A 13,276-nucleotide genomic window follows, 5' to 3' on the forward strand; every position below is an offset into this window, starting at 1 on the left:
AAAAACCATGTTGACTACATATGATTTATGAAAAGGTGGACCTTTGATGTTATTGGTATAGGGATCTCTAGATGAAAAATTCATATCAATGGGGACTGTCACTAACTCTTCAACTGATAATTCTGGAGAATTATCTGTGGTACTAAGAGGTAGTGACATACCTAGGGTCACACATCCAGCATGTGTCAGAGTCAGGACTTGAACTCTAAAGTCAACATTCTATTAGTGTTATTATGCCATACTTCCTCTTATGTATATATGACATATTAGTATCAAACTATGATATGTAGAGATACAATACATATGCTGACATATATATAAAAATAAAAATCAGAACCCATATTTTCTTTCCTTTTTTTCCCTAATACCCTACTTCATCAGGTAGAATCAACCCAACTTGAACAAACCCCCTCCCCTGATATCCTGAATCCTAATTCAATGAACACTATCAGTCTTTTGAGCTGATTTAAATTTTTCAGGAAGCCTCCTTCCCTTGGCTATTTTCAGGTTCCTGGCCCTTCTTCTCCACACTTGGGAATTCTGGGGTTGCTGATATCTGACTCACAAACTTTCTAACCTCCCACCAATACTATGGAATATTCTCTACCTGGTATAGATACCGTTCTTCCGACAGAAGGAATTCTTAACTGAGAGACGGCGATTGTTGAGTTCCAGGGCTGGGAAGCTGCTTTCATCCAGACTCACCATCTCTCCATGGCCCAAGGCACTGGATTTGGCATTGTTCCCTGGGGAAAAGGAAAGAAGAGAAATTATGGACAGTTGATCACTTCTACCTTGCTTTCCCCAAATTACTTGGAGGCCTTCTACTTTGGGCTGGGAGAAGGGGCAGATGGGTTTACAACAGAGAGAAAACCCCTGTCTCTCTTTGGATTTTTCCTGTTGAGATAGATTAAAAGCGCTGAAGAATAGGAAAATACTAGAGAAGACAAGAAAGAAAGAGAAGGGACAATTTTCATCCTACTGAGTGAGAGCATGTTTCCTCAAGGGAAGAAGGGATTATTGATGGCTGGTCACTCTCACTATTATAATTCTGTAGATTGCTTGTGTGGTCTTCTTCATGGCCTTCCACTATGTGGAGGGCAGGGATCTCTTAAAGACCACCACTCCAAAATGAAAGGTCTGGACTTGATCTTTTCATCCCTCTCCCCTCCTACCATAGTACTGATCTACTGACCACTACAAGCATCTTGAATTAAAATAAATTTTTTCTTGAGCTGAATTAAATTCTTTGGGGCTGGCCTCAGTCCCTTGGTAAAGACAAATCAGCAGTTTCCAGGTTTCTGATTCCTGATTAGAGCTGTAATGGGATCAGCAGGCCTCCAGGATGCTAGTGAGGCACATTTCTTCCTTCTAGTGACTGCTGTCTCTACACCCTGCTGTCTCCCAATTCTCCTAATTCCTCCTGCCTCTACCCTTGTCACAGTTTCACCTTCACCCTATAACCACTATGGGTGCAAAGATCAGATGCTCCCCCCTCTCATTCCTGGTATGATTGTCCCTGCTATAAAACTATATACATCATCTCTATATTCCTTATCTTCTCCATTGGCTCCCAAATGGTTTTGGACTCAGTAAAAATATTCCCAATTGGAATTTTGGACATGAGCAATGATATCAAGTTCATGGATGCCCCAACTCACCAGAATCTGACTTCTTGGCGTACTTCTTGCTCTGACCACGGATGATAAGGACAAAGACCAGCAGGAGAATAAATATGAGGCCGACCAGGGCGATGACCACCAGGAACCACCACTCTTCATAAAAGGGATTAGCTTTCTGGGCTAGAACATGGGTTGGCAGTTAGTGTCTAGAATGCTCACTCGCTTTTTTGGATTAATATTCTTGCTCATGAGGGAATGTGTTCTATAAGCAGAATCCGGCTAATTGTGTGCCAAGTATTGGCAGGGTTGGTAACTCTACAGCCCCTGAATAGGGGAATAGCCAGTTAGATTCAGTCCTGGGTGGAGAAGGGAGGTATTATAGGGAAGGTCTAATCTTCTCTGAAGCTAGGCTGGGGATGTACTTGCTAATAACAGTTTTATCCCCTATTCTGAGTCCCTTTCTTGTAGTAAAGAGGAAGGGAATGAATCTGGTTGGGGGCATTAGAATGGGTTCTCTCCAGGGAAGATTTTATAACACTTTCCTTTTGGGGATGACATCACCTCTCAGATCTATTCTCTACCTAGAAGGAAGGCACTAGGGTATGATAAATGTAAAGACCCTTTTTGGGAATTATTTTAAAGAATCCAGTATGATGATCTACAGATCATATAGGTGGTTGCTCAGTTAGTATTGCTGACTGACTGGAAGTCTGAGTATTTTAATTGAATCTTGGGGGAAAGTATTTATTTTCCCATGAGGATATATAGAAGGAGGAAAGAGGCAGGAAGAATTCTTGGAACTTAACCAGAGCATAGATAACTTGAGTTATATCCCTGCCTCCTGGGGTTGGGAAGTTGGAAGGAAACAGCTCAGAGTTACTGTTGCAAGTGATTTTAATTTTAATTTTAATAATGACTAGGATTTGGGGCATAGGGTTAAGTAATCCAATACCATCTTAAACTCAGAGTATCTCAGAGGACAAAAATGATTAGAGATGTGATGATGAAAATTCTTAGTTCAATCTGGTAATTGCCCAATATACTTGGATGCTTCTTCTCTATAGACTACTGATTCTTGCCTGGGTATTTTTGGTTACCAAGGAAATACAGAACTTATTGACATGGTGCTCTAGGTCTCTCTAGGGATCTCAATTTCCAGTTCCATTGATGTTCCCATCTCAAACTAACTGACTAATTTAGCTCTCTATTCCATCCCCGACCTTGCTGTGATTTCTTTAATAATAACTAGAAAAAGTTAGAGAAAATCAGCTCACCAGTTTCCTAAAAAGTTCAAAGCTAAATAAATGCCTGGCTTCCAGGTTTTAATGTTCTGGGAAAATGACTTGGTTTGAATTCTAACCACCACAATTCCCCCACTCTAAGACCCTGTTTGCCCTGGTTGTACCTTTCCTTCTTTCCCATATCTGCTGTGACTGTATTGATGGCATATTTGGATCCTCCATAGTGGTCTCTTCTGTAGCCAGTTTTTCTACCTCCCACCTCCCCAGTCCCCATAGACCAATACCTGGGACAGATTGGGATGGGCTGCTGGGTGTGCCATAGCCATAGTCATTGACCGCAATGACTCGGAAGTCATAACTGACACCATGCTTCAGGATGTCCATACTAAATGTGTATGAAGTCACCTCCTTAGGAATGTCTTTGATAAGGATGTCCCATAGTCCTTCATCTGCAAGATCAGAGAAGAGATTAATCTTTGGGGGTGGAGGGAAGGAAAGGGAGGCAAGGACCCTCATCTTGCATCTCCATCCTCCAGGATTCTTTTCAATATATGCCAGTGGTACTGACTGACTACTTTCCCTACTCCATCACATTGTAGCCAACCTTATCAGCAGTCCTTTGTTCACTAAATAAAAAAAAGATTAAATTGTAGCAGGAAGAATTTATGTTACAACTTCTCACATACAAGATCCTTAATACTGTGAAATAACTTCTAATGCCAGTCAATGAGCATTTATTAAGTGTCCATTCTGTAACAGATAATAGGTCAAGAACTTTTATATTATTAAGTTAAATTTTATCTTTTTCCTTAAGAATTGAACCTAAAAAATAAAAAGAATATGGAGGATCTGAGGAATAGCATATCTTATAACTTAAATACCAGGCAATCTCTCTCTTTCTTTTGTTTTGTTTTGTTTTGTTTTTCTGTTGTTTGCTTTTCCTTTCAGTGTTGATTCAGCTATTTTCCTTCTTCTCATTGGGGAATCACTTTTATATAATTTTTGAGTTTGGTCAATGGACCTCTTTATTCTGTTTGAGATTGTATGATTCTTTCCCTAATGGGATATAAATGACCATGACCTCATAAAAAAGTTATGATGAAAAGCTGTAAAAATTCAAGAAGAATGGGCAAACACCTTTGCTCCCCAATCACTGATCTTGTAGGCAGGGAAATAAGGATAGGAGAGGGAAGGGGTATCTTTTGTCTCAAGGGAACATGCTTTGACCATCTGGATGAAGTGAGCCTCAGTGGTAAGGGCAAGAATCTCATAAAACAGGAAGTTGTAAAACTACTTGAGTTGGAGAAGGACATATGTATGAGTATTATGGTCCTATGCAACCCTGGATTCTTTGACAAAAGTCAAAGGGCATTAGCTTTGAAATAAGAAGATTTGGATCTGAAATTTGGTTTTGTACTTGCTACCTGTTTGGAGATTATGCAAGGAGAAGCCAGAGTCAGCCAAGGTCAAAACCTGCATGGGACACCCCCCCCCCCCCCCCCCGAAAATTAAGGCAGGGGCTAAGTATTGAGAAAGAGAGTAAGAATGAAAATAAACTACCCCAAGGTAGCAGCATCCAGACAGGGTCCCCTAGAGAGGAGAGGAGATTAAATAATGCTTATTTCTGATTCAAAGGGTCTTGCCTCAGAAAAAAAATCACAAACCAAGAACTGAGGCTGAAAATATGAACAAACAGAAGAAAACATAGAATATAGTGAAGAAATAAAAGAAAAAAGAAACCATGTGATAATGAGAAAGATGGGGGAAGGGAGGAAGGAGATGGCTTGGCCACTAGGACTACAAAAGTGGCTGAAAGAAATGAACCAAGAGAAAAACAAACAAAACAAGAATTCAGAAGAAAAAGTGGAAAGGGGAATAAATAGCTTAGGAAAGAAGATGGAAAACCTTATTCAAGGAATGGATTCTCTGAAAAATATAATGGAACAAGCAGAATTCAATAATTCCCTAAGACAAAAAATAAAACTTAGTACAAAGTTAAAGTTTGAGGAAAAAAAGAAAATGTGAAGTTTATGCCATCAATAAGAATTGGTTAAGAAAATATTAAAAAGTAACAGTTAAAGAATCAATGGATTTTGTGAAAACTGGAACCAAACAAAAAAATCTATACATATTTCCAGGAAACATAAAAGTCTATCTAGAAATATTCTATTAGGCAACTTCTGAAAGTTGCTGAATACAATTAGGAATGTTATGGCCTGAAAGCAGAGAAAGCATATTATACTTACAGGCTTATAGAAAAATGAAGTAATAACATTATTTAATATATATCCATTGCATGAAATAGTATCTTAGTATTTGAAGGAGAAGCTAATCAAATTACTGGAGAAATAGATAATAGAATTATAATAGTTGGGGATCACCTCCCCACTCCCATGACCATTCACAAACACATCTCCAGGTCCCCCCTATATATATGTAATAGTAGATAATCTTTCCAAATTTAGAAAAATATGAAAAATTATAAATAAAGAAGTTAAGGATCTGAACAGACTTGTAGGAAAGACAGATATGATAGCTCTTTGGTGATTACTGAATAGGAAAAGAAATTATGTACATATTTCTCAGCTAGTTATGATGCCTTTAAAATACTGGACATATTCTAGGGCATAAAAACTTCATAACCAAATGGAGAAAAATTAAACAAAAAATTAAACAATTTTACTGGTCTCAATGAAATAAAAATGGCACCTGTAAAAAAGGTTTCAAAGTGGAACCTATTCTTAAAGAACTAAATTTAGTCAAAGACTAAATTGTGGCAATAAGTAATTTCAGGAAAGAAAACAATGTGACTATGTACACTTTTGGGATGAAGCCCAAAGAGTCTTTAAAAGAGAATTTACATCTCCAAACACTTTCATCGACAAAAAAGAAAAAAATAACAAACCAATTGATGAAACAAACAAAAAAAAAACCCAGAAAAGCAACAAATTCCAAACTCTTTAATACACAAAAATACAAATTCTAAAATTAAAGACATAAAATTCAAATAAAAAAATCACTGAAATAATAACTAAAATTAGCAGCTTAAAAAAAAAATAAATCAAATATTTGTTTAAACAAATCAAAATAACAAAAATGAAAAAAAACAAATTAATAAAACAAATTTGTTGCCTAATCTAATAAAATAAGACAGGGCAACCAAATTGCCAATATTAAAAATGAAAAGGAATAATTTTCAGTAAATGAGGAAATAAGGGAATTTATTAGAAGCTATTCTGTCTAGTTATATAGTAAAAAATAAAATAGATGAATATTATAAAAACTAAAATGCCCAGATAACAGAATATCTTAGAAAATTTAAATAATGAAATCACAGAAAAAGAAATTGAACTTGTCATAAAAGAACTTAGAAAGAAAAAAAAGCCAGAAACAGATAAATCCTATAAAAAATTAAAAGAACAACTAATTCCAATATTGACCAATTTGCAATATTTTCAGCATGTGAATTTGCTTTATCATAAGAGAGAGTTTTACTTTTTTCTTTTTGGGGGGACAAGGAGATAAACAAAGGAAATAGAGGACAGTGATAATGATGCTTAAATAATGAAGAAAAAATTCAAAATTGAGTCAATGAATCATTAAAAAATAAATAGAAGATAGCACAAGCACTAAGGATATATTTATTTTTTAACATGATAAAAAGTACCTTTCTAAAGCCAAAGGCTAGCATTACATTTTATTATTTAGTTGTGTCTGACTCTTTGTGACCCCATGGTCCATATCACATTAACACTGTCCATGGAATTTTTTTTTTTTTTTGGGTGAAAATACTGGAGTGGTATGTCATTTCCTTCTTCAGTAAATTAAGGCAAACAGAGATTAAGCGACCTGTCTGGGGTCACTTAACTAGAAGTTTGAACTCAGGTCTTCTTGACTCCAGGCCCATGGCTCTGCTCTATCCACTGAACTATTTGGCTCCTTTTGTATTGCACACAAAGGTGAAACACTAGAAATCCTTTCAACAAATACAGAAGTAAAGCAAGGATTCTCCTTTCCCCCACTATTATATGACATTGTTCTAGAAATACCAGCAATAGTAATAAGATAAGAGAAAGAAAACGGCATAAAGATAGGCAAGAAGAAACAAAATTCTCCCTTTTTGCAAATGATATGTAGTTTAAAAATCTTGAAAGATCAGCAATGAAAATAAGACAATGAAGAGCCCTAGTAAATAATCAAGACACAAAACAAATGCACAAAATCCAATATTTCTATTTAGCAATAACAAAACCCAAAAGGGAAAAATAGAAAGAAAAATTCCACTTAAAATTACTACAAAATATATAAAATATCTATTAATTGATTTTTAAAGGAACAGTCAAGACCTAAATAGAAACAACAAAATAATTCTTACAGAAATAATGAATGAATTTAAATTTAGCTTAAATTTAAATTTAAAATGAGCTCAAATAACTAGAGGATATTTATTGATCATGGAATGCTAATATTAAAAAAATAATACTACTAAAATTAGTTTAAAGATTTAGTTGTATATAAATCAAATTACTCAAGAGGTATTTTACAGAGCTAAACAAAATAATGTAGAAATAACTTAAAGAAATTCTAGACTTATTAATTACTTTATTATGCAACAATTATCAAAGTTATTTGGTGCCAGTTTAGCCCCCTTTACCTCCCAGAAAATCACATAAATGGAATAAAATAGATAAAGAAGAATCAGAAACAACTGGCCTCAATAACCCACTGTTTGATAAATCCAAAAACATAAGTTATCTAGAAAAAAATTCCCTGCTTGACAAGAGTTTTTACTAAAATAAGAAAACTCTTTGGAAATAATGAAGTTTTAATAAATATCTTATACCATATACACAGATAGCTATAGAAATAATATGACTAAAAGCCATTCCTAAGTACATACATGCTCAAAGAAGACTAACAAATTCTCCAAAGGATAACTGCAAATTATTAACAAGTATATGAAAACTGTCATAAATCACTAAAAAACTAGAGAAATTAAAATCAAAAGAATTCTGATGTTTCACCTTACACTTGAAAATTGGGCAAGATGATAAAAGATAGGAATTTTTAATGATGGAGAGGTTATAATTAATATGAATGCATTTTAAGTAGTGCTATAAACTGGCCAAATTATTCTATAAAGTAATTTGAATGTTTACTTGTTTTGTTTGTGTTTTTTTGAGAGGCAATTGGGTTAAGCGACTTGTCTAAGGTTACATAGCTAGACTTCAGGGCCAATGTTCTATCCATTGAGCCACCTAGTTGCCTTAAAAGTTTACTAATAAAATGAGTGATGTGGCTATTTCCTTTGATCCAGAGATTCTACTGCCAAACATATATTCCAAGAAGGTCAATGATAAAAGAAAAGTCCCATATACTTCAAAACAGTTATAGAAATAGTTTTTTTAGTCATGAAGAGCTGAATAAAAAATAGATGATTATGAATTGGGGAATAGCTAAACAAGTTTTAAGTGCATGAAGATAATAGAATATTATACTGTGATAAATGATGAATATTGTCAATATACAAAAGCATGGGGAAAACTTATATGAACTGATGCAAAGTGAGATAAACAGAACCAAGAAAACAATACATGACTACAAAAAATGTAAATGGAGAAAATAACAACAAAACAATAAAAACTGAATGCTTTGTATTTTTTGTGACAGTAAGGAACAGCAATCAGAGTAGATGCCCATTGATTGATCAATTAACAAATTGTGGCCCATGAATATTTCTGTGTCATAAGAAACAACAAATATGATGACTATAGAGAAACATGATGTACATGACTGAGGTAATATCAAATATCAAACTGGAAAAACACCACTGTGAAACAAATGAAAATGTATGTTTAGTTTCCTGCTTGCTGACATACAGATTGATTGACTTAGAATGCAGGAGACTTTTTTTTTTTTGGATGTGACCAATATACACATTTGTTTTGCTTGACTTTATATTATATTAAGAGGGATTTTCTTTTTCTTGCCTTCTCAAATTGGAGTGGGAGTGGGTAGAGGAAGAGAATGCATAATGAAAATAAAATAAACTTTAATTTTAAATTTTAATACATTTAAGAGAAAGAAAATGAATGTTACAAAGAATAATCTTATGCCCTCCAAAACTACCTGGCCTTCCTTTAAGAGGTAGGAGCTCTTTTACAGCAGTTGGAAGGCTAGTGTGCAGAGGTATGGGACAATGCATATATTGTTACATTTTTTCTGATGTATTAGTTTTTTTTTTCTCGTCTATGTTCTTTAAAAAATTCTTTGTAAGGAGTAACTTTTTAGGAGAATAGAAGAAGAAAAATACTAGGAGAAATTTGTTCTTGTTGTTCACTTGTTCCAGTTCTTCATAACCCACTCAGGGTTTTCTTGGCAAAGATACAGGAATGGTTTGCCAGTTCCTTTTCTAGCTCATTTTGCAAATGAGGAAATTGAGGCAGGCAAGATGAGGGGACTTGCCCAGGGTAACACTGCTAGTAAATGAGTCTGGGATTTGAACTCATGAAGATGAGTCTTCCTGACTTCAGGCATCCTATGTGCTACCTAGCTTGTCATGAGAGGGGCATTTAGTTGATGCAAATAAAAAAAAACTATCAATAAGCTTAATTAAGGGGGAGTAGGTACTACAATGGATAGAGTACCAGGTCTGGAGCCAGGAAAACTGTTCCTTATGATTTCAAATCCAAATCACATCTTGTTTACCTCAATTTCCCCATCTATAAAATGAACTGGAAAAGAAAATGGAAAACCACTCTAACATCTTTGCCTAAAGGAGTTACAAAGAATTGGACATAACTGAAAGACAACTCCATACCAATAAGAAGATTAATTAAAAATAGTATGCTATGAAATTAGATTGACCAAGCTAGGTCCCAAATAAGATATAAAAGAAGACATCTTTCTCTCCCTTCTTTGCAGAGGTTACATACACACCTTGGCTGTGGAACATCAACAATAATAATATGTTAGTAGCATTATTGATTTGTCTTCCTTTTCTATTTTGTTTTCTTTGTTTGAAGGGTGGCTCTCTACAAGCAGGAGGGTGAAGCACATATGGGGAAATATAGATGGTGCCAAAGAACATTTATTTTTTTAAAAAGTTGAGATCTTCCTCTTGCTACTTTTTTTTTTTAATTTTTATTTTTTTTTATTTAATAGCCTTTTATTTACAGGATATATGCATGGGTAACTTTACAGCATTAACAATTGCCAAACCTCTTGTTCCAATTTTTCACCTCTTACCCCCCCACCCCCTCCCCTAGATGGCAGGATGACCAGTAGATGTTAAATATATTAAAATATAAATTAGATACACAATAAGTATACATGGCCAAACCGTTATTTTGCTGTACAAAAAGAATCAGACTCTGAAATATTGTACAATTAGCTTGTGAAGGAAATCAAAAATGCAGGTGGGCATAAATATAGGGATTGGGAATTCAATGTAATGGTTTTTAGTCATCTCCCAGAGTTCTTCCTCTTGCTACTTAATCTAACCCATTCCCACAGTAAAAGGAGAGAAGAGAAAGAGCTCAATAAGGGCTGAGGGGCAACCTCAGAAGTTGCTAGAGAGTCATGGTACAACCTGTTTGTAAAGAATGTGTGTATATGCATGTGTTCATGAACATGTGTGGATGCATCTCTTTTTAAAATCTCATTTTATTTTGGAAAGTGAGCATTGGAAAATAGCTCGTGATGAGAGAAGACAGGGGCTGTCTTTGAAATTAATCATGTTCAATATTTTTTAGTACAGAGAAATGCATGAGTTCCTAACAGTAGAAGAGTAGAAGAGTGATTTGTAAAGTCAAAGGATGGGGGGAAATGGAAGTGGGGGTAACATGCTGGGAGAAGGGAAGGCCATACATCATAAAAAGACACACCAGTGTGTCTTATACAGGAAATGGTGATAGGCAGAAAGCCCCAACTGGAATTCTTAGAGATAAATTCTGGAATTCTGGGACAAATTGGACAAATTTCTAGGGAAATCTAGAAAACCAACAGGGCTTCTAATATTCCCATTCCATATTCCTATCCTACACTTTTCTATTCCTTAGTAGTGTAAAATATAAATCAGTTAATAAGCACCTACTATAGTTTGAGGATCCCTTGTCTAGCTGAACGAACTTTATTACTAGGTGCACTGGGAATATATTTGGGGAGCCAGCTGGGCTGAGCAAAAAGAGCCAGATCAATGTTTATTCTTCTCATGTGGAATGTTCACAGATGGATTTAGTGGATATTTACCATTTCAATTATTAGTTATTGCAATAGTTGAGTTTAGGGGCTTGGAATGTTTTGATACTCCTGGAAGTATTAAATGTTTACTATTATAATCATGAGCTCTTTGTTATAATAATAATAATAGTTAGCATTTATATAGTGCCTTAAGATTTACAAAGAGCTTTATGTATATTATTTGGTCCTTACAACAAACTTGTGAGATAAGGATTACTAATATCCCCATTGTACAGATGAGGAAACTGAGGCTGAAGAAGATATAGATTTTAAGTGTCTGAGGCAGTGCCTAAATTCATGTTTTCCTGATTCAAGGTCCTGTACTCTATTTAGCAGCCAAATCAATATCAATATTGTTATTGTTTTTTGCTATCAATGTTAAAAACTACTGAAATTAGTAGATATTTTTCATTTAAATGACTAGTTATTCATTCTGCCTTCTTGGCAGTCCTTGAGTGACTACTGACATCATAACAGATACAGAAATACCTCCTCCTTCTTCTTTTTTTTTTTTAGAAACTAAAATTATTGGATATTTTTCATTTTTATTACTACCTATTTACTTTGACTTGACAATCTCTGAGTGATTACTGACATCAGAACAGGTTCAGAAATATCTCCTTTTTTTGTTAAAAATTGAAATTATTGGATTTTTTTACTAGCTATTCACTATAATTTCTTGATAGTCCCTGAGTGACTACTGATGTTATAATAGGTACAGAAATGCCCCCCTCTTTTTAAGTTTAAATCAGCTAAAGTCTGATGTCATCAAATACTTGATGTCTTGTGACAGTAGCTTTGTTTCTGACTGGCACATCTGATTAACTTGGAAGTCTAGCAAGAGGGATAGCTGGCAGTGGCAGTGAGTTTCTCGGGGTAAGCAGAGTCCTGGGGAATCAGGTGTTCCAGCTAGTTGTGCAATGAGAGCTAGGAAAGCAGCCCCTGAGCAAACATCAACTGCTCCATGGCTGATGGCTTTGGAAGTTCTTGTGATTCGATTGACAGGAGAGACTAGTGCAATAACAAGAGCTATAGGAGCTGTATAGGAGCAGAAACAAGATTTAAAGAGGCCACTTTGAGAGTCCTGGAGAGGTGCTGCAGTGGTAATAGCCCCCCTTCAGTCTGACCTCTGTTGGGAAAAGGGAGATCCAGGCATGGAGCCATTGCAGCTTCCTAGGTCTGCACATATCACTCTGACTCTGGGAATATGTCTGATGGCTGACCTCGGGGGGGGGGGGGGGGGGGGGGGGGGGGGAAGCAAAAATTCTTTGTAGGGATAAAAACTACCTGGGGATGAGCTTGAGCTGAGTCCCCTTCACTCATAATCCTTTGGCTGAGAGTCCATATTTATGTTATAAATTCCCCTGAAGGGGTGGGATTCATCAGCTCTAGAGAAATCCCAGTCTGTGTAGTCTGCTGTCCAGTCTTCAAGAGGGTGCATTTCTGGAACCGTGGGAACCATGAGAAATGGCTCTGACTAGTCAGGACTTTTTAGAGCAATAGTCTCCAAATGTTTTTTTGATAGCAAAAAAATAAAAAAAAAAACAAATAAAAAGGACAAGATAAAAATAAAATCACTATTTTAAAAATTATCTTATTTTACTCAGTACAAAAAACCCTTTTTTTGCTCTCACTTAAAAATATAATAATTTTTAGCTACAGCAATATGATTGATTATGTTTTATTATTTTTGAACTTGTGGTTTAACAATTAGTCATGTAGTGATTTAAAGATCTGGTTTTAAGTTCAGTTGATTTCCATTCTTGGGTTTTGAATGACTGTCACTGTTGAAATGGGTACAGCCAATAAGAATAAATACTTATTGACTGTGCTTACTAAATTACAACACCCATTTTCATTCTTATTCACTAATTATGCAAAGGCTTTTGTTGAATCACAGCCAGAACATTTTCCAAAGGTCTGGTTCTAAGTTCAGTTGATTTCTACTCTTGGCTTTCGAATGGCTTTCACAGTTGAAAAAAGATACCTCTCCAAGATGGATAGCCCCAAATGAAAGAAGTACATTATTAACTGTGTTTACTAAATTACAACACTCATTTTTCATTCTAACCCACCAATTATCCAAAGTTTTTTGTTGAATCACAGCTAGTACATTTTCTCTGTCTTGATGGAAAGTGGCAGGGAATAGTCTCTAGAGTTCAGAAGGTGCTT

General features: G+C 35.3%; 1 protein-coding gene across 2 annotated transcripts in view; it reads right to left on the reverse strand.

Moving 5' to 3' along the window:
* SDK2 (sidekick cell adhesion molecule 2) overlaps positions 1 to 13,276 on the reverse strand; it is a 436,057-nt gene that overhangs the window by 22,685 nt on the left and 400,096 nt on the right. For both annotated transcript variants that reach the window (XM_031965742.1, XM_023502570.2), the window contains 3 exons: positions 3,148 to 3,312; positions 1,662 to 1,802; positions 608 to 746 (listed from right to left, as the gene is read on the reverse strand). In XM_031965742.1, coding sequence (XP_031821602.1) covers positions 608 to 746; positions 1,662 to 1,802; positions 3,148 to 3,312 — 445 coding nt within the window. The remainder of the gene's footprint in view (positions 1 to 607; positions 747 to 1,661; positions 1,803 to 3,147; positions 3,313 to 13,276) is intronic.

This window comes from Sarcophilus harrisii, chromosome 4 (genome assembly GCF_902635505.1).
Source record: "Sarcophilus harrisii chromosome 4, mSarHar1.11, whole genome shotgun sequence".
Taxonomy (NCBI): domain Eukaryota; kingdom Metazoa; phylum Chordata; class Mammalia; order Dasyuromorphia; family Dasyuridae; genus Sarcophilus; species Sarcophilus harrisii.